The sequence below is a fragment of the Podarcis vaucheri genome, assembly GCF_965113315.1.
Source record: "Podarcis vaucheri genome assembly, chromosome: 13".
In the NCBI taxonomy this organism is placed as follows: domain Eukaryota; kingdom Metazoa; phylum Chordata; class Lepidosauria; order Squamata; family Lacertidae; genus Podarcis; species Podarcis vaucheri.
The window spans coordinates 32,211,588-32,237,398 of record NC_138751.1 but is presented as its reverse complement, the minus strand read 5'-3'; the positions used below and the strand labels follow the sequence as shown (position 1 = coordinate 32,237,398).

The following is a 25,811-nucleotide window of genomic DNA, read 5'->3' as shown; positions in this document are numbered from 1 at the left end:
TTTGGGCTCAGCCATTGCCCTGAGGCAATGGGCTGCACTTCTTGTGGAGATAACAAATGCAGCTCTGTTTAGCCCCCTGTAAAGCACTATTTGTGGTCATTTGTTGGTTTTGGGGTACTGTCAGAAGCTGGCCATGCTATAGCTTCCAGAGTGGTTATATTGTTTTAGTCTTTTTAATAGACCTATTCTGTGTATATGGTCATTTTTCAGATGTAAAGTTTTGAAGCGATCTGGTCTTTTTCACAAGAAATCTGCCAAAGTTGAGAAACTCCCCACGCAGTCTCTCCCCATCCCCACCCCCATGCTGCATTTTTCCTACCAAATGCCAGCAGAGGTGGGGCAGGGGTGAACATTCTCTTACTGGGAATGCAAGCAATTTGTTCTTTTGGTGTACTCGGCAGGGATGCTGTGGGATATGTAGCAAATATAACTGCAACAACACGGTTGGAACTGCAGAGCTCGTGAGCAGGGATGGTCCTGTCCACCCCCGTTTTTCAGTCTTCCTCACCACTGCGTAGTTATCATTCCCTCCCTCTGCCTTCAGCTAAACATCTTGTTCTTCTTGGGCTGGAAGGGATTTGTGGGATTGTACCATGGAGGCATGGACATGGTTGTCTGCTGCACAACAAAAAAACATCTGGGGGAGGTGGGGGGAGGGAAGATATAAAGTTTGTAGCCTGAATGGCTGCAAAAATAGGATCTGAAAATATGTGAAGTCTCAAGCTAGAATGGGCTAAGTAAAATTTCCATAGATGATAGGGTAGAGAATGATGAACGCCCCATTTGAGTCTCATCTTTCCTTGGTTAATGCAAAGCAGAACAAACATTGCACATTAAGACTATGGGTAATTGCATTTATTTTAATTGGAGCACGTAATTCCCTGTTTTCTGGATGCAAAATCTGTACTATACACAACCACAGTCTTTGTTCCAGGCTTCCTGTATCTTCTGTTACAGCAGAACTCTCAGAATTAGACAGTGTTGGAATGCAGTTCAGCATCTCTTGAGCCTGGCCTTATGTGACATGATCCCTCTTCCCCTTCAGGTGCTGAACCAAACCGAGGATCACCGACAGAGGGTCCTGCAGGCTGCTGCCAAGAACGTCCGTGTCTGGTTCATAAAGGTGCGCAAGATGAAGGCCATCTACCACACCCTGAACCTCTGCAACATTGATGTGACCCAGAAATGTCTCATTGCCGAAGTCTGGTGTCCTGTTGCTGACCTTGACTCCATCCAGTTCGCCCTCAGGCGGGGCACAGTAAGTACAATTCATACCACTCTGGCTCTACTGCTATGCCCTGAAAACACTGCTGGCGCACACTTCCAGTGAAAGCATTTTTATAGGCAAAACATGGGGGGAATCCCATTGGTCTTGGAAGCAAAATCTGCTGCTTTCCCCAAAAGACTCTTGGTTTTTGGATACAGGTGTCCTGTGTCTAAACAGGACTGCAGAATAGCCGTGGCTAGTTTCGTGTGTGGACACAAAGTACTGCTCTGGCCTTGACAAACGTGCTTCTTCTCCAACCCTGATATTTGTGTGGATATTTCAGTGGCAATTTATTTCTTCCCCTTTTTGTCTCCACCCTCTAAATGGGAGAAGAGCACAGTGGACACATTTGAAATCTGCCTGACTTTGAAAACAAACACGGCCTTTGGCCCAGATTCCTCACTTCTTTCTGAAGAGAAGAGACTCGCCTAGAATTTTTAGCCTATAACAAAGATACACCCACAGCTTGGATCCCCTTTCTGACTCTGTAGCGTTAGGACAACTGAATTCTTCTAGTTCTGGACTCGTTTGGATGGTGACGAGTAGATCTTTTCCACTGGGTTTTAAAAGCTCGTCTGACGCGCTGTTTGTTTTCACATAATGCACAGGACATTTTAATACATGCACACCTTCCTGCCTTAAGGCACTTGACTGGGAGAGGGACTGGAATACATTAATTGATTTGCTGTTAGAGGCTCAGGATTTAATCCAGTGCGATCTCTCTTGCCTTTGGAAACATGCCTGATCATGTAATTTGCATCCGTCGGAAACAAAACGCAGCTGTTCAGGGAGCCTGCAGAGTAGTAACCTACAAGAGCTTTCTAAATGATAACGAAAAGTGTGTGGTGATAAGTGGATCTTGGTTTCTGCTCCACAACAAGCTAATCTCTCTAACCTCCAGTGTGTTTGTGTGTAACAGGAGCACAGCGGATCCACTGTCCCCTCCATCCTGAATAGGATGCAGACCAACCAGACGCCACCCACATACAACAAGACAAACAAGTTCACCTCTGGGTTTCAGAACATCGTAGATGCCTATGGCATTGGAACCTATCGTGAGATCAATCCAGGTAATGGCGTCTGGCCTACCAAAAGCAGCCTTTCCTTCTAGCACCTGATAAATTGTTGAAGAAGCTTGATCTGTCTGTTCTCTCTGGCTTGTGCATCTGCATAACCCTATGTGGAGAGGAACTGATGTTGCTTGGGGTGGGGGAGGGGTTGACTCTTAGCAAATACGACTGCAGCATAGATCTCTTCTTCACCACCACCACCACCACCCTCAGAAACTAAACAGATTTATGAACATAGTGAACCAAATCCATATAGAACTAAGGAAGCCAAGGAGGCATGTGTTTGGATGGGAGGCCGCCAGGAACCCCATGTAAACTGCTTCTCAGCTTCAGAGGGATAATGGGAAGTATAATGAATAATAAAAAAGACACAAAACTTTATGGCTTTTAAGGTATGCTTGCCAATCTTCTTGAGGCACGTGTAGAAGGTGATTAATAAATTAATAAATAAAATAGAAAGGGAGGTATCAGCAGGCTCATGGGAAAGTCGAGATTTGTAAAAGTAGAAAAAATATTTAGGGGATCCCCCTACCCCACAAAAAACATCCCACAGTTAATTAAGGGCTGAGCATGCACAATAGGTACATAATGCTGGCTGGCAGGGTAGAACTGAGAATTGGAAAAGGATGTGGGTGGCTGGAACCCTGAATAGGAACACTGCAGTATTTTGTTGTAGCTCTCACTTGCCATGTCTAACGTTTATTGTTAAACGACATCTCCATGAAGTTATTAAATACTCTCTTGGGGAAATAGGCAGCTGTGCTAGTTCATACAGGATATGTTAGCATTTGAAAAGTAATTAGGTTTGAAATACATTGTCTTATCCCAAGCTAGTTAATTTCCCTTACCTCAGAAGCAGAATTGCTCCTTTGCTAGCTTAACGCAGCATCTCCTTCATGAAAACTAAGCAACTTCTGTAGAGCAGAAGGACAAGGGTTGGGGGTTTTTTTGGTCAGAGAGAAAGAAGGCTCTGTTAGAGAGGAATCTGAGCACCGAGAAGGGGAAATGAGTGAGCTGACATGTCGGCTTACTTTTTAATCCAATTTAAATGAGTGTGAAGCTCATTTCCTTACACAAGGACTTCTGTGAAATATTGTAAAGCTGGATGAGTGGTGGCTTTTTTCTTCAGGGCTGCATAGGCTTGTGAAAGAGAGAACGTCTAGTCTTCCGAGTCAGTTGCGCAGAGTTCAGCAGAATGGCCAAGTAGCATCCTACAGCCCTGAGTGGTATGAAAAGAAGACATAGTAGTAGTCTGAGCAGAACAACTTTACTAAGGCTATTTAGTTAGGTGCATGTAGCAGTCTACTACACAGTATAATATTATCCACTTTGATATATCTAAGGATATGGCTTCAAGTATTCATTGCGTTTGCCGCCTAAAAAATTGCCAGTGAGGCAGTGGATTTTCAGAATGCGCTAAGCCAGCTCATATAAGGAGTCCATAGGGCTAGCGGTCCAGAACTGGTCGTGGGATGGCTGCCTTTCCCAAGAGATGGGCTGCATTGTCCATCATGCACTTACCTTCACTTGCATCCCCCCAGCTCCATACACTATCATCACCTTCCCGTTCCTGTTTGCTGTGATGTTTGGGGATGTCGGCCACGGAATTCTCATGACGCTGTTTGGTGTGTGGATGGTGATCCGGGAGAGCCGTATCCTGTCACAGAAGAGCGACAACGAGGTATTGACGGCAAACACCCCCCCCCCAATTTGGGCAGGGTGTGGGGTTGGGAATGAAAGCGAAAGTGGAAGATCAGTCTCCGGCTCCTTGCGAAGTATTTGATTCCATCTTCAATATGAAGAATTCATTGTAATCTAAAGAATAGCAAGAATTAGCGAGATCCTTTCCTGGCAGAGTTGCGACTTTTGCAACCTTTAATAAGCAGAAAAGCTTTGCATGCTGCCATAAGGCTAGTATGCTTTGAGAGGTACTAGAATTTGGTCTGGAGAATGGCAGGGGTGCAAATAAGCTTCACTTAATTTAGTCACATCTACTGGAAACTTGTTTGGCATTCAAATTTGAAGAAGGAAGCTTTGCACTTTCTGGTGTTTTTCTGCCTCCTTTCCCTGGGCAGAGCAGGCAGGCATTTTCAGTAAGTCTCTGTCCGTCTGGATCAGGCCTGTGGCCTCTCAAGCCCTGGAATAAGGTGGACAGAGATTTCCCTTGTCTTTGGTCGCAGTGTCCTTCTCTGAGGGGTGACAGCGGTGGGGAGACAACAATGTCTTGATTATGCAACTCGTATTTTTTATATCTCTCTTTCCCCCCCCCACCTCCGCCCCCAAATTCTCCTCCTCTTGTTTACTGGCCAGATGTTCAGCACCATTTTCTGCGGCCGCTACATCATTCTCCTGATGGGTTCTTTCTCCATTTATACCGGCCTGATCTATAACGACTGCTTCTCAAAGTCTCTCAATGTGTTTGGCTCATCCTGGAGCGTCCGGCCAATGTTTCTGAAATCCAACTGGTCGTAAGTTGATGAGATGCTCACAAAGACACAAGGAAGGCCTGTGAAATGCTCGCTCTGAGCAGTGTGCTAATGCGGGAGGGGTGGGTGGGAAGAGGAGGACATGGCAGGGATGCAGCAGCACCTCCTGTGTGACTAGCGCATTCTCTGTGTGGAACTAAAGAACCAGAGCTGTTTCCCGCCCCGCCTCCCCTGCCCCCCAGCTGTGCCAAAGATGCACTCCACTATAGTGCCTGTGTTGTACTCCTCCAGTCATTCTTTGTTTATAGCTTTCTGCTCTCTTGCCCACAGAGAAGAGCTTCTCAAGGAATATCCCAGCCTTCAGCTAAATCCTGCCATTGAGGGTGTCTTCGGCGGGGCATACCCCTTTGGCATAGATCCGGTAAGAGCACCTGCTTGCAGCTACTGTTCATGAGTAGAGCTGTTTGTTTCTTGAACAGCAAGTGTTGATCAGGGTGGTACAGTTCTGAACTGTGCCACTTTCTCTTAAGTCTCTTTTTGGGAAGCCACCGTGTAAAGAACTCTCTGCATACAGTAAGCTTAGTAAACCAGGGAGGAGGCTGCGCTGAACTGTTCCCCTACTGATGTTGCTTTATGAAGGGAGCTCTTTACGTAGGAGAGTATTTTTAAAAAAAGACTGAAGCACTACAGTCCTGAATTACTCTAGTACCTCTTTCAGCTCTGTCTCACAAATTAAGTACATAGGAAGCTGTCTCATGCAGAGTCAGACCATTGGTCAGTCTATCTTAGTACTGCCTACACTGACTGGCAGCAGCTCTCCAGGGTTTCAGGCAGGAATTTCTCCTAGCCCTACCTAGAGAAGCTGCGGGTTAAGAACCTGGGGCCTTTTGCATGAAAGGCAGATTCGCTAGAGTCAAATGTGGCATGCTACTGCTGTGGAACGGAAATGCCCTTGAAGTTACTCACCCCTAAAGTGCAAATTGTGTAGTCTCACATCAGGGTTTATTAGTGGGCAGTAAGGTTGAGACCAAAGTTCACAGTGGGGACAGGCTTGCCTTCAATTATGTGGAGAACACAGGGGAGGGAGATCCACCCAGATCCTTGGAGTATCCTTTACACTCAAAGCCTTTCACAGAAACTGTCTTACAAGTTGTTCCTGTAGCCATGAACACACGGTTAGCATTTTTAAAAATAAAAGACACACCACGCCATGCTTGGTCTCGAGGATGCTTTATAAAGGAAAAGGAATGTTCCTACGGAGAGCAGATTATTTTGGGTGTTACTGAGGATATTATGGGTCTGGGTGTACTTAGTTAGCTGTTTCACTGTTTGTCCTCTTCCTTGGTTCTGAACACCCTTGGGTCTTTGCACTTTGCACTAGATCTGGAATATCGCCATCAACAAGCTGACCTTCCTCAACTCCTTCAAGATGAAGATGTCTGTCATTCTGGGCATCATCCACATGATCTTTGGCGTCTCTCTCAGTCTGCTCAATCACATGTGAGTGTGCTCATTTTAGTTTAGCAGTCAGTAGACAGGCTGAGAAGATGCAGGACCATAGAAAGCTGCCTTATACTGAGCCCAGACTTTTGGCGTGCCTAGCACAGTACGGTCTGCACTGACTGGCAGCAGCTCTCCAGGGTTGGAGACATATCTCTTGTATCCGTTGATTGAAGGCAGGGTCTTAAATTTCTTCTTTGCATATCCTCTAGCTACTTTAAGAAACCTCTGAACATCTACCTCGGGTTTATCCCTGAAATAGTCTTCATGACATCGCTGTTTGGCTATCTGGTCATCCTCATTTTCTATAAGTGGACAGCCTACGATGCTAAGAACTCCATGAAGGCACCAAGTCTTCTCATCCACTTCATCAACATGTTTCTCTTCTCCTATGATTCCGAAGAAAATATGCTTTATAAGGGACAGGTAGGTGGTTTGGTGAGGGCAAGAGCTGTTTTGCAGAAAGCAGCGCCTTCCTCGTTCTGGCTTTAAGTGTGCGTGTGTGTGGGGGGGGGGAAATCTACTGCTGAGCTGGGAGGGGAAAGAATCATAGAATTGGAAAGGATCCTGAGGATCATCTAGTTCAACCCCCTTCAGTGCAGAAATATGCAGCTGTCCCATATGGGGATCGAACCTGCAACCTTGGCATTTCAGCAAGAACTACTCCTTTGCAAACCACATGAAAACATACAGAAGCTCCCATTTGTTGTGAGGTTTGTGCAGGAGCACACACATCTGTATCTGCTAGCATTTATGCAATTTTAGAATACGAGTTTTGATGTAAGAGCAAGTTTCTAGACCCTGTGGCAACAGGGAAGTGTGGGCAAGTTCTCCTGAAAAAATCTGAAAGGGTTCTTCACTCAAACGCAGGCAGGAGGGCTTAGGGAACTGAATGTGCTTGCCTGTTGGTGATAATCTCACTCCCTCATCTCTGTTCCCCACAGAAAGGGCTCCAGTGCTTCCTGGTTGTGGTAGCATTGCTGTGTGTGCCGTGGATGCTGGTTGCCAAACCTCTGGTCCTTCGCCAGCAGTACTTGCGAAGAAAGCACTTGGTGGGTGAATCTGTTTTTCCCTCTTTCCTTTGTAGGTCTCATTTGTTCAGATACTAGAGGTTTAGTCTGGATTTCTGCGACGGAGATCTGCATCCAGATGGAGCTCTGTTAGCACTTCAGTCCTAAGCATACTTTCTTAGAATGAAAACGTACTGGAATCATTGGGACTTGCTTTCAGGTTTAGGATTGCAGTTTAAATCCTGCTTGCAGGCAGAGGCACAGCTGTAATTTAGCAAACAGGCAGCATCTCTCATGACCACTGGTCGCTTTCTGGATCCATCCGAAATCCTGGTTCATATGCATGCATTTGCCACCCATGGTTGGGATCCACAGAGCTGCTTTAAGTGTGCCCCAACCCACTGGGATTTTTTAAAAAACCCTTTCTTTTGACCAGCCGGCCCCTGTTTCACAAAAGAGGCTTTTGAATCTCCCATTTGGTTTCAGAAGAGATTTGCCCATGTAGAGTGAGACGTTGCTGCTCAAGGGAGCATGAGCTCAAGCAACCACTTGGGAGTGCGGAACTGGTGTGGTTCTGCTGGAGGAAAATAGCCTTCCATCAGCAGAGACATTCAGAATGGTTTAGTCCTAAAACCCGTTGTGCAGCTGGTGACGTTAAGCTTTTAAGGACACCAACCTGCTGCTGTGATTCTCCAGAGACGTGGCGGCTGTGGTGTTCTTGTGGCAAGCTGTTAAAGATGCAACAGCCCTTCAAATTGCAGCTCGGTTAAAGACGCTCCCTCTTCCTTCTCTGACCATCTCATCTCCCCATGACCCCTCCATTCGTCTCCCTTCTTTTCTCTTTGTTTTTCTCCTCCTTTTCCCCTTTTCTTTCCTTCCATTCGCTATCAGGAAGGGCAGCCCGTGGAACCCCCTGTCAGCCCAGCCCAGAGTCCGCAGGCAGTAGAGGCAGCGGCGGCTGCAACAGTGAGTGGATTAAAAGATGCCAAAAGGATGCACATGGCGAGAACGGGAGGTGCCCAGGGGCCTTGGAAAGTATCTGCCCCGAGGAGGAGGAACGGCACAGCGGCCCTTTCCTCGGAAAGATACGTTCCAAGAAATCTCATTCTTTCCAAACCCTACACTCACGTGCTCAGGGGACACAACGCAACCATATAATATGGTTGGATTTCAAACTTTGGTGTGTATGCCAAGGGTCTCCTGCAGTTGTGCTTGGCAGAGGACTCTAGGCAGTGCTCAAGGGTGTTCCTCCCTCATTTCCTTGGAGTGCTGTCCAGGTTTGTTGGGGCCAGCCGCCGCTCATCATAAACTGAGTTGTATATGAGCATGTCTTAGGATGCGCCCAACTCTCCTCTGTGGATGCACACTGCAAGGGAAATTGGCAAGGATGGACAACGCTGCCTTATGGGCAGCTTCCTTGTCATTATAAATGTTAATTGTGGAACTCCTAAGTGTCTAAGGAACCTCAGAGTTCCTGGGGCACACAGTTTGAAAACCACGGTTGCAGCACAAAGATTCTTCGCCCTAGTGTGTGTATGTGGGGGGAAGCCCCCTCTTTCCAGATGCCAAGGCCCTTGGCTTTTGCATAGCTGCCACTTCTGTGGCTTTCCTCCCCTCCCTTTCTTCACAGTCCTCCCTAGGATTTTTGTCTCTCGAGTACGTTTTTAATTTGCATCCCATGTTTTCAGAGGGCCATAATTGGTGGTGTCTCCTCAGCAATGCCATCCCTTCTGAGTTCACGTCTCTGGCCTTCACCAGTTTCTTGCTGCCTGCTAGCTAATGGTCGCTTTGGGAATCCTTGTGGCAGTGCACTGAGTTGCTGGCTGCCCACTTCAGTGCTGTTCTTAATTGCGCCCACAACTCTCTGTGCCGTTGTGACAGTGGTATCCTACCTACCGACAATTGCTGGAGAACAAAACAGCTGTTTGCATTTCGGTATGCTGTTGCACTCCAGAAAGTCTTCTGCAGTCAGTTGAATGGCATGCCAGGTTTTTGGAACAAAGCACGTGATTAGTGCTGTGAAATTGGGGTGTGGTATTTAGCAGTTAACCCGGCAAAAAAGTTGTGTGTTCTACAGTCTTGCTGCGAGAACATGGAATTTGCTGCTCATGAAAAATCTGGTAACTTGAGAATTTCTTGCTTTCATGTGGGAAATGGTTTTAACCCTCAAGGCTACAAAGGTGGGCTGAAGAACATAGGACCAGAAAGCCCATTAGCCCAGCATTCTTTCCAGCTGCTTCTTGGAGCTGGAAGCCAGCTTGAGGCTGAAGCTGATAACCTTCTCAACATCTGGTATTCTGCCTCTGAGTATGGGCGTCCCATTTGACTTTCAAGTAACTATCTGTGAAATCGGAAGCCAATGGGATGGGGTGGTCAGGTGCTCTGCAGCCTGCAGATTCCACAGTATGTCCCGTTAGACTTAGAAACAATATGAGTTTTCTTTTTGCCAATTTTTTATAGAATATATCAAATCTATTTCTTACAGCAAAGGGTGTACACACAGACAGATCTATGTTCTTTTTTTAAAAAAAATACTGATTAATCTATGTTACAAAGAATCCCTTATGGACTTATCAAAGTAAGTTGCCTTTAAGAACAACATAGTTATTAATGTATTCCTTCCTAGCATCCGATGAAGGCTGCAGACATTGGAGAGTCTCAAATGGCTGAATGTATGCCCCAAAAAGGAGTGACTTGGCCTGGCCTGGCCTCCCCATGTAAGGACAGGTCTGGTCTTCCCTGCTTGTGTTGTCGAAGAGCCAGACAGTGTCAGCCATACCCAGCAGCAGAGTTCAGGAGGCTTTGCGTCCATTTCTTCACTTGCTAACAGATTATTTATTTCATAGGCCACTGATTGCATCGTTCTCTAGGGAATATTGTGAGAGTACTTGCTGATGTTGCAAACATACAGCCCTTTTTTTTTTAAAGCATTTGAGATTCTTGATTCCTAGCTCTCCTTCTCTTACTTCTCCTCTCTCCCCACCCCTCCAGCCCCTAATCCCTAGTTTCCCATTTTGAGAGGTCCAGTGTCTGGTAAGCTCTCTACTTTAGACTAATGTTGTTTCGCCAGCTTTTGCTGCCTTTGGATTCATAGCAGAACAAGCTTAGGCTGTTCTGAAGAAGGAAGAGCCCTGGAAAACAGACCAAAGCATGCTTTAGTAGCCAAAACACTTTAACAAATTGCTCAGTTCTTGATGCTCAAAAGTGCTGGAAACCCATAATTTGTTGTACTGGTACCCATAATTTGTTGCCTGAGGCAAGTCTCTCTCTCTCTCTCTCTCTCTCTCTCTTTCTCTCTCTCTCATATGGTAGGGCCAGTTCTGCTAATGGCCCTGCATGCCAATTCCATACTAAAACATGAACCGATTGTGTGTCTCTTCTTGTTTTCTCCTCTGTTGTCTGCTTTAGGGGACACTCAATTTTGGTGGGATCCGCGTGGGCAATGGCCCAACTGAAGAAGATGCAGAGATAATCCAGCACGACCAGCTCTCAACCCATTCGGAGGAGGGGGAGGAGGTAAGACCTCCCATTCTTTCTTTGTACAACAAACTTTCATATGGGAGATGTTACAAGAAGGGGTGGACCTTTTATGACTCTCCTTACATATATTACCAGATCAGACCAGGTCTGTATCCATTTACCCTCTCTTGCAGCTGACATTTACTCAAACTAGCCAAAGCAGACTGCTTGGAAACTGTGTTGCCCCAGTAACTGTTTTTCTTAAGACTAGGGAAGCTCAATTTGACACTTGGGAACACTTCCTGTAGTGTCTTTGTTCTGGCACTTGGAAAAACCTGTGGGCAGCCCCCTTCAAAAGGTGGTTGTAATAAGCTGAGGCTGTGTCTTAAGTTCTCAATAGTTTGTGGTGGACGGGGGTCCCTTTCAAGGCGGGTAGTAAAGACATCAGGTCAGATTTGAGGGTCTGTTACAATCTCCTCGCTTCCCCATGGGAAACCTCTGAATGGCCTGCATCACTGCTGCCCTTGTTTCAAAGAGAACTGAACAAGGGTTCTTCCATTCAGTTTGCTTGTCTGCATGGGAGAAGGTCTTCCGATTTTTCCAGGCAGACCACTATGTCTCAGGGTGGTGGGAGGTGCATCTTAGCTGTGCAGGCTCTTGTTATCCGCTGTTTGAAGAGGGCATCCTTGTACGCTACCTTTGTGTACAAGGCAATCTTACTGAGATGGCTTAGACCCCTGAAACATTAATAAAAACTCAAGCATACAGGATCTCTGCTTATAGTTGGTGATGTGGCAGTTGTAAGCCAGTTGAGCAGAGTAATGGGTCTTGTCCTGTCCTGAGGGCTGCTGTCCTAACAGAGGTTTTAGCCTTCATATAAAATGAGCATTCTCAGGGTTCCTTGCTGGAAAGCAGTTTTAAGTTCTGAGAATAGGCATTGCCATTGGTGCAAATGTATGAACCTGCCATATCTTGAATCAGACTGTTCCACCTAGCCTTAGTGCTGTCTACTTTTGATTGACAGTGTCTCTCCAGAGTGTTAGGAAGTCTTTCCTAGCTCTACTTCCTGAGATCCTTTGGAGAATCCCTTAGAGATACCAGGGATTAAATGCGGGTCCTTAATGCATGCAGAGTATGTGCTCTTAACTTTGAGCTTTGACACACACACACCCCTACAATGCACAATGTACACTACAAGCTTTCAGAGTTTTTCACAACTGGTACACAAGAAGCACTGTAAAACTAGACTAATATCCCTCAAATTGTGATGATAGGGATGAAACTGAGAGCTGATGGTTTGGCAAATCAGTCTTGGCCTTCTCTCCCTTGGGGAGAAGTCACAGTTGTTACCAATGCAAAATGAAGTGGAATGCAGCAACAGCAATGATAGAGCACAGTTGCATTTTAGGATATTGCACTGAAAGAGGATATGCTCTTGTGTTATCAAATGATGCATGACCAAACCAAATATTCCCTTGTGTTTTCAAGCCTGCCGTGGAGGAGGTGGTAAGCCTGTAGCCAGTTTCTCTGTCTGTCTTTATCCAGATCATTGCTCCCATCACTGTAAACCATTTTGTAGAATTAGGCATATTTGCATCTGTGACTTGAAATTCTTTCTTCATCTTTTCATAGCATCTCATTTTGTGATGCCTCCTTCTTGTAATCAGAGGTCAATAATACCCATTTCCATAGAAAACAGCTTCATATTCATTTAAAAACAAAAGACATGTTTGTTTGAACAGCTGCATGTTCTTAATGGGGACTTTTGTGGTGTGGGTTGCATATTCGTCACTGTTATGTGCACAACCTGTGCACCTCAATAATTTGTAGAACAGAATCCCAAAAGTAGCAGAAGCCTTTGGAACGGGACGTGGACATGTTTGTACCTTTATTTTAAAAAGCCAACTTCCTCCATCCCCTGAACTCCAGCGTGCCCCTTAATTGCCAAATTTCCAATATCCCTGGGGCCTGCTCTCCTGGGTCTTTTTGCTTATTCTCGTGGCCGTTTCCTGAAAATTCTGGCAAGACTTTACAACAGGATCACTCATTGGACAATTCATGCAACATCTCACTGAGAGAGCTGACTACAGACACGCTGAGGTTAGTTTTTTTACAGTTGCTGGGAGGGAAAACCTGACTAAGCTGAACCATGGTTAGCACAAACACTTGAGCATGCAGGTTCCAGAAGAGGAGATCACAGTCACTTTGCTTCTGCTCCCATCCTCTTGTTACTGCAGGTTTGGCCTGAGTGTCATCAGAGCCTGGACTTGTGGTTCGTGCCACTCTAGACAAGCCACAAGCTATCATCAAGGTTTCTTGGTTTTACAGCTTGTGGTTTTTCTAGAGAAGACAAACCACGAGCCTGGGTTCAGATGACACACTGAGCAAAACTGTGGCTTAGCTCACAGCAGTGCAGAGAAGGTGCAAAATGACGTTCTCCCCAAGTTGGTTTATTGTTCTGTGCAAATTGAGCCAATCAGTTGATAAACATTCAGATTAGGAGTGACGGATGCCAGTCTTCAGGTGGGGTGTTAATGTTCACTAGCCACCTACTCAAAGTCAACAGGTCTGGACACAATCAACCAGTAAAAGGGGGAGTTAGTGGATTGGGATTCCACAGCATATTTGCTCCTTGCTTTGACTTCTTTATGAATGACCTGTCACTTCATCTAGCTTTTGTGGAGAGCCACCTCCCTGGCAGCCAACGATAGCAAAAGTTAAAAATAGACATTTTATCTTTGTGCCTCTGCCAAGAGAAAATGCAGCAACCTCCACATCACAGTCAGTTGATAGGAGGCTCTGATCATGGATATCAATGCAGTGATGGGAAATGCTGGATGGGCCCAGAAGGTTCTGCATAGGAAAAGAGCAACGCTTGAATTGCCCCCACTGCCTTTGTACAATAACCATGGAAATGCTGAGCAGTGCAGTCCTGAGGGGTCTGTTGCCAGGCTGCAAAAGTACGGAAATTAACTTAGTAAGCAGTGCATCAAAAGAACTGGAATATTGCTTATAATTTTAATGTTGGTTTATCCATCTTCTGCTGCTGCAGCCATCCTTTCAATCACCTGTCGGCTCTTACAGCATTGTGCTTTGTTGCTTGTCCTTCAAATACATGTTGGAGATTGGCAGGGCACAGTGTCCTGCAGTTCTGACGGAGTGCAGAATGAGGCTTTGGGCACAGAATTCAGCCGCCTGAAAAAGTCAGCTTTCACTTGCACTCCTCTTCTCCCCCCGCCCCCTAACACATTCCTAGCCCTCTTCACTGTGATGGTATGCCTGAACGTTTATGGGCAAATGCCTACTGAAATGTCAGAAGCCGGGGTGGGGGGTGGAATGTAGCGGAACAAACTGCCCTGCTTATTGCAGCTGGGGATTCATTGCCTGCTACCATTTCTTGTTGTCCTGCCCTGCCTGCCCCCCCCCCAGCATGACTAGCAAAAAAACCCAGGATCAGTTATATAATTATAGTGGGGATGGGGGTGGGAATCCATCAGACTCGATTATGCCAAAAGGAGGCCAAGCAAATTTTGATCATTTTGATGTAGAGCATGTGCATCCCTGGAGTCTAGTAATTTCATAGCTTGCTTGGCACACACTCATCAGGGCAGCTTTTGCTAAGAATTTTTGTTTCTTGGTTCCAAAGCTTGAGGCCTAAATGTTAACAAGTAGCTTGCCTTCCTCAGTCTGAAATGTTTGCTGTGCTGGATACTGGAGGGGAATGAGAGAGCGCTCAATTCACCTTTATCTTGGAACAGTTTTGGAACTTGGCAGCTTTAGCTGGGTGTAGTCCGTTTGATTGCTAGAAGACTCCAGAGATTCTGAGATGTGGCAGACAAAAATACTAAGATGGGATTTTTCACAACTTTGATTTTGCAACACTTAATCTCTCTCTGGTCACTTCTCCTCCTCCTAGTTGTTATTCAAACCTTCGCCACAGTGACTTAAACAGCATTTCCTAAGAGGATTTGGAGGAGGATGACAGGGTGGCAAGCAAGAGGGGACAGCAGGCTTAACCAAATCTCAGCAGAGGCAAGCAAGGTCCTGTCTGGCACCCAGTTTTGTAATGGAAATGTGAGCCTCGCCTGATTGTATGCCGACATTAGTTGTTCCTAATTAAGTCCATTTCCCTTGCAGTCTGTCACTTCTGGATTCCAAGGCCACTTGAGTGCCTATTAATGCCAGGCAAATAAGGATTCTGCCATAGACACATGGATAGAGTGACTCCTGCTGTCTGTGCCTGATCCAGCTACCAAATCTTAGCTTTCAGTTTACCACCAAGAAGGGCAGGGCTGAGGAACATTCAAGTTGAGTCTTAGATCTGAACAAGCCATTGAACACTTGTACATTTTAATGGCGCTGAGTGTCCTGCAGTTTTGAGTTGTGTTGAGCAAGTGATCCTCCCAAGTCTTGGTGAACAGAGAGGGAAATAGTCTGGCCAGCGTTCTAGCTGTGAGCTTTGAGTGCCCTTGCAATAGAGTTAGTTGCTGTTGTTGCTGCTACTGCTGCTGTTCCTGCTTTCTAGCTGTCTAGTCGTTGCTGCACACTCTGCCCACCACTCAGACCTGGCTTTATTACTTCCTCTTGCAGTTTGACTTTGGGGACACTGCTGTTCACCAGGCCATCCATACCATCGAATACTGCCTGGGCTGCATCTCCAACACAGCATCATACCTTCGTCTCTGGGCGCTTAGCCTGGCGCATGCACGTGAGTAGCTTCACCATGGCTGGCTCTTTTGAGTCCAGGGATGAGGAAGGGGAAATCTGAGCTGTGAGAATAGGGGGAAGGTGTCACAAGCCCTTTTCCCTGTGGTAGTAGCCAGTGACTTTTGTGTACTCTCATTCCAGGTCGTGTCATGTAGAGAGGGCTAGAAGACTATGTAGCAGTCTCCTCTCTGCCCAGTATCTTTTTTTGCCCACCCAAAATTCTTATTGAAATCTTCTGAGTTCTCTGAAGGGGAGCATTGGGTAGCTTGTGAGAATGAGTTCGAAATGTCCACAGAGTGCAGAATTTGGACCCTAAGCAGGAGGAGGCTTTGCTTTTTCTTAAAAGGAAAATTGGTCTGGGGTGGGATTTAGGAGCACAGCTCACTTTGGGAACTCATCCACCTTCCGAAATCTCACTTTTATTAGAGCAGTGGGCACTGCCCTCCAAAGAGGAGCAGCTAGAGTGAAGGCAGGCATGCAATCCCTCTTCTCCAGAGCTGTGGCCCTTGCTGATCGGTGATCATTCTTCCTGTCTTTCTCATCACAGAGCTTTCTGAGGTCCTCTGGTCCATGGTGATGCGTGTGGGCCTCAGCGCAAAGAGCTTGGCTGGTGGGTTCGGCATGTTCTTCGTATTTGCTGCCTTTGCCACCCTGACAGTGGCCATCTTGCTGATCATGGAGGGCCTCTCTGCTTTCCTGCATGCCCTCCGCTTGCACTGGTAAGTGTCATCTGGTACAGCTCTGCACTGCAAACAAACAAAAACACAGTGGGTACAAAGTTTGCATCATGTTTGATCTCTGTCATCTCTACTTAAAGTATCTCAAGAAGCATGGATGGGAAGTGCTCCTGCCTGAACCCTGGGAGAGCTGCCCATAGAAAACTGCTGTAGTTTGCAAAAAGGATGGCATGCAAAGTCTTCCATGCTGTTCACTAAGATCATAGGCATAGCACTACTGGATTAGAACTAAGATCCATTTGCAGGCACATGCAAACAGCTAGAATAGTTTTAAGGACAGTATAGTAGACAAAAGTGAAGACAGCCGTTCATCTTGTTTTGTTCTTTAAACCCAAGGCAGATATCTTTACATCCAGCTGGAAAAGCTTGTCAGAACAAAAAAGAACAACTAATGGGTGCCTGGTATATCTCAGCATTATAAAAAAAATACTATCCATACACCATGATTTCATAAACTTTTGCCACCCTGTCCCTTTTTCTAAACTAAAAATTCCCAATTCTTGCAGAAAGTGCTTCAGCCTCTAGAATCAATTTGCTGTAGAAGCAGAATACAGTGGTGCCTCGCAAGACGAAAAGAATCCGTTCTCTGATTCTCTTCGTCTAGCGGTTTTTTCGTCTTGTGAAGCAAGCCCATTGAAGGATTAGCGCTATTAGCGGCTTTTAGCCGCTTATCTGCTGATCGGATCAGCTGATAAGCGGATTAGCGGATTAGAAAAAGGGGGGGGGGGGAGGAAAAAAACCCAGCAGGAACTTGCAAGACATTGTCGTCTTGCGAAGCAAGCCCATAGGAAATTCGTTTTGCGAAGCACCTCCAAAACGGAAAACTCTTTCGTCTAGCGAGTTTTCCGTCTTGCGAGGCATTCGTCTTGCGGGGCACCACTGTAGTGTAAACTTAAATGAATGGACACATATAGTAAGTTTGTATGCTGTTGATGAATAATTATGATGACCATATTGTGTCAACACTTCCATGTGCAGTAGCAGTTTTCTTACATTTTAGAGCTGTAGGCTGCCTCCAGAATCCAGCTTGATTTTTCCTAACCCAGCTTTAACTCCTGCTCTTGGTAGGCCTGGCTTGTGACATTTGTTTTCATGACCCTACTTCAAGTTTCAGTGACTGGTTTGACTGGGCTCCACTCCTTGTCAGGAAAGCCCATCTTAGCAGAACAATAGCAGCTGCACCCCAAGCAATCATGACATCAGCAGTTATCTTGATCTTGTGCTAGGGGCCAGGGATTGCTGTCCTGGCCCAGCCTTTTCTTCTCTGTGCCAAGTTCAAAACAAATAAGCTTCCAGCAGGGGCCAGCTGTGTCTGGAGATAGGAGCGGTTGAGTCATTCTGCTGTAGGGCAGGAGTTGCTGTCAATATCTGGGAGTGTACAGGAATCCCCACTGCTGGTTTAAGTGACTCTTAACTGAAAACTTTGAGGAGAAAGCCAGAGAGACAACTTTGGAGTTCTTTCAAGGTGCTGTTTTCTATCAGTACAGAGCAAGTGGCTGGAGTGTGTGTTGGGGTGGGGGGTGGAGGAGAGGTTCCCTGTTGCATCAGTTGATCATAATTTGGATAGCTGGTGATGAGCTGCAGCCAAACCATTCTCAGCAAGGTTTTCGCAAAGGGTGAAAAATTGCACCTAGGTTATTTAGAGGTGCAAAATAATTAACCTTCTGCTCCTCAAATATAAATACCTTTCCAGATTGCAAAATCCACTTCCATTGGGGGTAACGACTCCATTAGAAAATTACTATGAGCTGTTTTCGATCTGTTGTGCATGTGCGTTTTTTTTAAAAAGGCAGATGGCAAAGTTCTTTAAGGGGGGGAATAAATTAGGGAGTTTGACTGCTGAGGTGACTAAATTCAGTGCTAAGATGTGGAACTTGCAGCTCCTGCATCTCTTCCCTTTAGCAGTGGAATCTGCAAGGTGGTGACATACACATATGGAAGGTAGAGTGGAGGGAGGAGACTTTGCAGATTTTGTTGGCCTCAGCAAATGGTCTTTATACTGAGTCAGACCATTGGTTCATCCAGCCCAGTTCTTCCACTGGCACCAACCCTCCCAAGCTCCCATGTCGAGCTCTGTTAACCTGGAACCCATCTGATTTGGTGATGCCAAGGATTGCACCTTGAATCATCTGCATGCAAACGATTTGCTTTACCGCAGAGCCTTGTTGCTTCCTCTTAGAATTCAAAAGCTGAGGGTGTGTCACCTTTTGCTGGAGAGGAAGAACAGTGAATCTTCTTTCCTGCTGGAAAAAATGCTTTCCATCTCTCCTTCCACAGCCCGGCCACTCCCGGCTGGGATGGGTTTATCTCGTAACTTTTCAGGCAGCAGTACATTCCAAGCAGATGGTTGCCTTGGCTGAAAAACAAATAGTTTTGCAAAGCGGGGGCTTCCTTATCTCCGCGGCTGTGTGGGAAGCAAGTGTGTATTTCGCTGCCAGTGCCATTGGCTGATCACGCTCTACCCCCTTAGCTGCACAAAGGGCCCTTTTGACATTTAGTTTGCAGCCAAAGGCATGTTGGGGTTCGTTGTCTAGCCACCTGAGACCTAAGGAGGGCTGAGATGGAGGGCAGGATGGAGATGTGCTCTGGGGATTGATGCACAGCTGGAATGGGAGTTTCCCCACACCTTGGGTGTAAAATTAATGGAATGGAAAAGAGAGCGATGGCAATGCAGTCCTCTTCTCTCTGCTTTTCTGTGTCTTAATAACTGGCATGCAGTAGAACCCTTCAGCCTTAGGGAACTGAGTTCCAAAAAAGATAACTGAGGCCAGGAAAACAGAATGAAAGTTATCCAGTTGGCTGGCGCTGCACGATGCACAGGAGGTGAGACTTGTTCCAGTTGGAGAGGGCGAGATCTTTGGCTAAAAGCAAGGAACCACCTTAGCTCCAGATGGCTGGGCCAGGAGGTTGGGGGGCGGGGGAAGGAGGCTCAGGTAATTAGGTGCCAATGGGGAGCTACACATTCCATGGCTGGAAGGAGCGGAACATTCCGTTGAGGGAGGATGTTCTGTGGAACTGTGTGTGTCTCCGTGTGTATACACTTAATTTGATACAGGCCTTAGTAGAATCTGAGCTGAACTTGGAAGGGGAGAGGGATTGTGTTCCTCTGCTCCTGCAGTCTTCTAAGAAGGGAGGGGACCTCCAAGTATGTGTGCTCTTGTCTAGCAGTAGGATACTATCACCAGCTCCTCTCTTGAAATCATGCAAGGCCTTCTGGGGTTGCAATCTTTTGACTCGGTGCTACCCATCTCCTCCTCTTGCCCAGGAGGGTGGGAAAGTGGGACTTTTTTGTTCCTGACCACCTGCAATTTCTCCGTCCACCATCTAATCCTGCAAATGGGAGCCCCTTCCAACCGCTTTCCACGCCGCTACTTGGGGCATGTGGAAGGTAATGTTTCCAGACACTGTGTTCCCTGGACCTGATGGCTGGCAATTCATAAAGTTCCTGGGCTGAATTGCTGCGTGTCCATTGGAGAACAGTGAAACTGAGACCGAGGAGCTCCCCCACCCCACCCCTTTGGATGTGAACCACAAATTTCTTGCCTGCCTCTTGATCACGCAATGCCTGTTGCCAGAGACATGAGTCTTGAAACTCGCTAACTTCTTTTTAAAAAAGGCTTGAAATATGGCCGTCCCTCCCTCCCACTAGCCCCGTGTCCCTGCCAATTAGTGAAACAAGTGGAGAGGAGCAGAGCGCGCAGCTGTTTCCAGTCTGTAAGTGCAGCTGGCACACCCTGGATATGCTGGGAATGCTTGGCGGTCTGGCAGCGCAACTGGTATTCTCAGTCAGGGGGGAGCTGTTTGCCGTCCAAGCGACGTGGGCATGCTGGCGGGGGCAAAGAGAGCGGAGGTGGTGGTGGTGGTGGGCTGTTGCAATCCTCTGCCCTTTCGCTCTGCAATGGTTTTCCCTTCTTAGCTTATCAGAGGCTGCACTTTGCTTGCGTCTGGGATATATCACTTCAGGCTACGGGCAGGCGGCTCACGTGACTGAGCGCTCCTTCTTAACATGCACAAATCTCTGCACGTAGAAAGGTGGTGTATTAGGAAGAAGAGCTCTAGCATAACCTTTGCCCTGATGCATTAGTCTTCTGTGCGCAAGGATTTTGCTCGTGTGGGTTTGGCAGGCGAATCGTGAAATTGGAGATTTTGCAAAGGGAGAGAAGGCCAGTTCATATTGGTAGCTGACAAATTCCATCTGTGCCTTTTGCCTTTTGGGGGAAGCTGTTGCATTTGCTTGCAAAGGTGTATGAGAGTTTGCTTGATCCATTATGCCTTCTCACTGCCCCTGAGTTAAATAAAGTTTCTCTGTGTTCTCTGGTGTATTTGGGCTTGCAAGATGGATGTTAGTCTTTAAAATGAATCCTGCACTTGAAACATTCCACCCTAGAGGAGCAGTGGCAGCAAATCAACTTGTACTCCGTTTTTCTCTGTATCTGGCAGATGAAGGGGATGGAAAATGTTTCTCACCACAGAGCCAAGAGAAGAGCACGGGGTTTGTTTTCTTAATGAATCATGGGGTTTTTCTTTCCATGTTTGGTGCCTGTTTATGATTGGGCAGCCTTCCAGTACCATTCCCTTTACATTTTGAGTTCATTAGTGGAAACGGCAAAACAGCAAAAGAAACAAACTGATCCTGGAATGCAGGCCTCTGTTTCTTTCTCTGGTGTTTCCCTGTGGCACCCTGAAGTTGGTGATGGAAGAAGAGGGGTTCCAGACTGCTCTGGTTCAAAAGAAAGATGTCTCACTTGCCGTGGCTTAGATGGGCATTTAGAATAGTTTTTGGAGTGCAGCTGAGGTGAGCTACACAGATCTGAAACGAACTGTGATCTTGCTTTTTGTATGGTATTCTAGTACTGAATCTTTAGCTTTTTTGCTAAAATGGAAGATTTTTGTTCCACTTTGTGAAATGTATTGAAGCCTAATCAACTTGAATAGTTCCCTTACCTTTTCTTTTTGAGGGGAACATCATAGGTTAGGGAAGACATGATAACAGTGACCCTGACTTGGCTGGGTGAACCTAAGACTTTGGATTGATGTCCAGGTAATGGCCTTCCACGAAATCACTACTGGGAAAATATGGCATACTTCCAAAATTCCCTGGCATAGATACAACCCTGAAGGCCTTTAAAGAACAGGGAGGGGGGAATCCGGATACCTGTGCCATGTTGTGCTACACCCCTGTGGTTTATTTGAAAAAGGCCTTGGGAGACCTCAGTTCAAACCCCTCTTGCCCATGATGCGTTAGGATCAGTGACTATATTTCAGCCTAGCCTGCCTCACAGTGGATGGCGAGGATAAAATATGATAACCTCCATGTATTGCCCTGAACAATTTGGAGGAAGGTGGAATACAAATACGGTATACACCGCATGAAGCGCTCTCTCTGGATGTGTGTTAGAATCTTGGCTGGTTCTGAGGTGGGTCTCTAACTGGTCACCCCTGGGAATTTCAGGAAAATCATCATCTGTGGGAGGATGCAGAATGCTCTTTGGAATTCTGAACCATCAAATCATCCTGACCTCAGAGATGAGGAATAGGATTCTGCATCGCTGACAGTCCAGAATTCTAAAGAGCCTGTCCTTGCAGGGGTTGTCACTCACGGTTCTTCTGGGGTATATCCACGGAAGCTGCTTCAGTGCCTGGGTTCCTGTTGTGATGCTAAACCAGATGCAGAGGAGAGAGTCTAAAGTAGTGCTGTGTTGGGCATTCGGTCCAGGTGTGCCCCTTGCCCTGAGCCTCCTAGACACATGGTTTAGCAGAGATAGACATAACCACAATGATTGTGTTTTTCCTCCATTGTCAGAGATAGTGTGCCCCCTGAATGCCCGCTTCTTGGACTCACGAGTGGATAGAGTGCTGTTGCGCTCAGGTCCTGCTTTGGGGCTCCGCATGGGCATGGGGTTAACCACTGTGAGAACAGGGGGCTGGACTAGATGGGCCTTTAGCCAGATCCACTTTAAGGACACGTGCCATCCACCCAGAAGTGCTTGAGAGAGGTGTGGAGCAGGGCCAGTGAGAGTCCAGAGGGATGGATAGAGGGGCCTGTATTCAGCCACCAGACCTGAGGTTCCCCATTCCTACGTTTGGGCATAGAGCGCTGTTATCGCTTGCATGCCTGAGTCCTTGCACTGATACCCACTCACATTTGCTGCAACTTGAACCTTCTGCAAAGGCAACCGGGAGGGGGGCTGTGTGTTTAAACTTGGACAGGGAATTGGGATATCTGAAACGGTACATTGCAGTAGTAAAACATGAATGCCATAGAAAGGATAAGGTCACTGCCACTTTTGAATCTCGAAATTCTTCGACATGCCTCCTGAGCTAATGGTTGTTTGCTTCTTGTGTTCCTTTTTTTGTTTCTCACTAGGGTGGAATTTCAGAACAAGTTCTACATGGGCGCCGGGTTCAAGTTCCTCCCTTTCTCATTTGACAACATCCGTGATGGGAGATTTGATGAATGATCCTCTTGAGGCCAGTTGGATGGATGTGTGGCAGTAAACCTTGGCTCCCTCCTGCATGTGTTTGTGTTTGCCTGTGTTTGATAAATCTGAAGTTGTATAGCTCTCCTGTTGTGTAGTCGAGCTGCTAGTGTGACAATATCTTGCTTTTCTCATGAGAACCCCACTCAAAAGAGAAAGAGAATAATAGGAAAAACATAAGAATCATAAGAAAATATTGCTCCTGTAATCACCTTGGCAGGTCCTGGGGTGGGGCAGTGTCCTTCAAGTTGCACAGACAGAGACTACCACGGAGGAGCACATCCTAACCACCTGCAGCCGGTTAATAACAAGCATGTTAGCTGCTCAGTTTGGTACCGGAAAGTGAAGTGCAGTTCAAGAACACACAGGACTAGAAACTTGTGTAAGCTTCTTCTGGCAAATTGTCTTGCCAGAGGGGCCATTATTCCTCAGTCCAACCACACACACTTATCTCTCCTGACCTCTAGAGCGGCACACTAGACTGCTTGCAACAAGTCCCAGATTTGCCCCATGCAAAAGTTGTATTCCAGCTTTATGCCTATCCAGCGATTTGCTGGAGGCAGATTTTCCTCTTTTACTGGCACTTTTGCTCTGCCATACCCTCAGTTAAATTGCCGTCATAAAATTGCTTAAAAGGCAACACACATGACAGGCAAGAGAGCTCCCACCCCACCTGCGCCTGCCACACGTCCTAGCTTGACCTCTGAGCAGAGCATTGGCTGCTATTCCCTCCCCCTCTCATTGCTCTTGCTCTACTGCTTGTAAGCTACATTTTGTCCCCTCTTCTCTGCCTCGCCCCTCTGTGTGTGGGCGTAATCCTCTAGGAAACTCTGACCGAAAGCAAAGGATTCTTTGGGAAAGGTGACCCCCCACATGGCATTACAACTGGATGTTTTTGGAACTGTCCTTCCCTGGACAAGAGCAGGCCGGCGAAGGAGGGAGGGAGTTTGCTTGCCTGCCCAATTGCAGAGCCGACCTGTGCCTGGCTCTGCAGGATTAGTTAATAAGGAAACTTTGACTCACCCTGCCTGCAACTCTGAATGGCTTGTTTTGTTCCAAGGAAACTGAGGGTCTTTCACCTCCAGGAAGCTCCTATGTAACCCTGACATTACTAGATGGAAAGAAGAAGCAGGGTGGGGAAACCCGCACACCCCGATTACTACTGAGCATTTGTAAAAGCCATCCACAGCAGCCCTTGTGTATTTTAGGGTGGGCTTCCCTAGGAAAATAGGAATTTCCCAAGGGCAGGCAGCATCTGCCTTCCCTTTGCCATAGGAAAGAGGCTGGGCTTTCTGCGCCTCTGTATGCTGAGTATTTATATGATTCATGTGTATTTGTGTGACTTAAGCATGCACTGTTCTAGAATTGTCTCGGTATGAGGCCACCTGTGTCGCGCACTAAAGGCAAGAGCACCGGAACTGGTGTGGCAACTTTATGGGCAGGTGCTAATCCCTTATTTGCTCTTGAGTAGAGAGTCTGAAGTATCAGGTGCTGCCATGTGTATGTGTGAAATAGAGAGCAACCGGTCATTGTGTTTACTGCTGCTGTTTTGGACAAGTGAAGTATTCCCCCCACCCCCCGCTGGTCCTCATCAGTCAATCACTGTGTCTATTAAACTAGTTCATCTCATCTGCTGTGTGTCCTGGTCTTCTTTGACTGTGCCTGGAGTAGGGAGGATTAATGGAAGGGGGTTGGCTGGGCTGTGTCAGCTAATAATAATATTGCACCTATGCAGTCTAAAAACTGAATTCTGGGGTTGGTATGAATGATGCAGATGGGATTGCCTCTCATAATTTGCAGGGTGTATTCCACATTTCTGCCACTTTGCATGCTTCCGGTTGCGTTGCCGATGGGAGAGGCAAAGTCCTGCCTACAGCCAGCGACTGCGTAGGCAAGCTTTTTCAGCCTCCCCTTTGGCTTGTGGAACTCCCAACAAATATTTGCAGCTACAAGAGCTGAAAACTTCCTTTAAAAAAAAGAAGTGGAGGGGAACACCCTCTACAGTTACTTGCAAAAAGTTGAATGTTTGCTCAATACCACATGGTTTCCAAGGAATCCCAGAATCCACACAGCTGGGTTTGCTGTCTCCTGTGGGTGGTCTTTTAGCTAGGCCTAAGACCACAGAAAAGGCTCTACATCCTGTTTTATACCAGAGAAACTCCAGAGCTTGCTGCCTTCTCTGTGATGCAGGTGGAAGATAAGCCCTTGCCCTTCCATTACCATAACTGGGTTTAGGGTAATTCCTCAACAGCACAAGCTTCCTTGGAGAAGTGAAGGAAGCAAGTTATTATTTGTCTCACAGCTTCTGCAAAACTTGTGCTGATACTTGAAATGTCCATTACCTTTTACATTGCAGCCAGCGCTATAAACCACCCTTGACAGCTGTGTCGTGTCAGCTTCTTGTGGGGAAGTTTTCCCTTCTGTGTTTTGCAGTGCATGGCTATAGTTGCTCCAGAAGGGCTCACTTCTTCCCTAAAATTGCACACAGCCTGCAAAGGGTCGTATGTTTAGTGTCTTTACAGCACAATCCTAACCATGCTCACTCAGAATTCAGGGCAGGGAACTTCCTGTTGTCAATGGATCCATCCTTATTATGAGAAGAAACATTAAGTGGGCTGGGAGAGGGGTGGAGCAGTGTGTGCTATCCTTTTTTCTCTGCAAAAGTTCTGCAGTGCTTCACAAATGCCTTCTGGATCTGTTACACAGTGCCTGGGGAGAAGAGCCACATGGGATATGAGAGGAGCGGGTCGATTGTGTCGGCACAGACCTATGTTCCTTCCAGGCAAACAAAACTCCCTTGTGCATTGCAAACTAGCACATCTGGGATAGGTTTTGGCCTAGCCTCTTCCAAGCATGCCAAATGTGCACATGATTCTTATTTTTCAGTGCAAATGATGTTGCTGTTCAGTCACAATGGTTCATACTGTTTGTAATAGCTGCAAATGAGCTGCAGCAAACCTCAGGTTTGCATGCTCCTCCTTCCCTTATGTGACTTCTGCCACCATTAAATTTGCATGTTCTTTTAAGGTACCAGGGGACTCTTTGGCCTCTCTGTGAAAAACCATGCACACCGATGGTCCTAAATAAATAAAAGATGAGCAAGATGCTTGGCGGATAAGATCTCAAGTTACACATGTGCATCCTGGTATTTAAAGA

General features: G+C 46.6%; 1 protein-coding gene across 11 annotated transcripts in view; it reads left to right on the top strand.

Annotated features, from left to right (window-relative positions):
- ATP6V0A1 (ATPase H+ transporting V0 subunit a1) overlaps positions 1-24,284 on the top strand; it is a 41,561-nt gene extending 17,277 nt beyond the window's left edge. For 5 of the 11 annotated variants that reach the window (XM_082197202.1, XM_082197206.1, XM_082197199.1 and 2 more), the window contains exons 10-23: positions 1,046-1,258; positions 2,187-2,337; positions 3,879-4,018; positions 4,648-4,805; positions 5,094-5,184; positions 6,145-6,263; positions 6,476-6,689; positions 7,208-7,315; positions 8,165-8,239; positions 10,682-10,789; positions 12,221-12,238; positions 15,323-15,440; positions 15,987-16,158; positions 22,544-24,284. In XM_082197202.1, coding sequence (XP_082053328.1) covers positions 1,046-1,258; positions 2,187-2,337; positions 3,879-4,018; positions 4,648-4,805; positions 5,094-5,184; positions 6,145-6,263; positions 6,476-6,689; positions 7,208-7,315; positions 8,165-8,239; positions 10,682-10,789; positions 12,221-12,238; positions 15,323-15,440; positions 15,987-16,158; positions 22,544-22,637 — 1,779 coding nt within the window. In that variant the 3' untranslated portion in view covers positions 22,638-24,284. The remainder of the gene's footprint in view (positions 1-1,045; positions 1,259-2,186; positions 2,338-3,878; positions 4,019-4,647; positions 4,806-5,093; positions 5,185-6,144; positions 6,264-6,475; positions 6,690-7,207; positions 7,316-8,164; positions 8,240-10,681; positions 10,790-12,220; positions 12,239-15,322; positions 15,441-15,986; positions 16,159-22,543) is intronic. The other 6 variants (XM_082197200.1, XM_082197207.1, XM_082197201.1 and 3 more) reach the window with 4 other exon arrangements.
- The last annotated feature ends 1,527 nt before the right edge of the window (positions 24,285-25,811 follow it).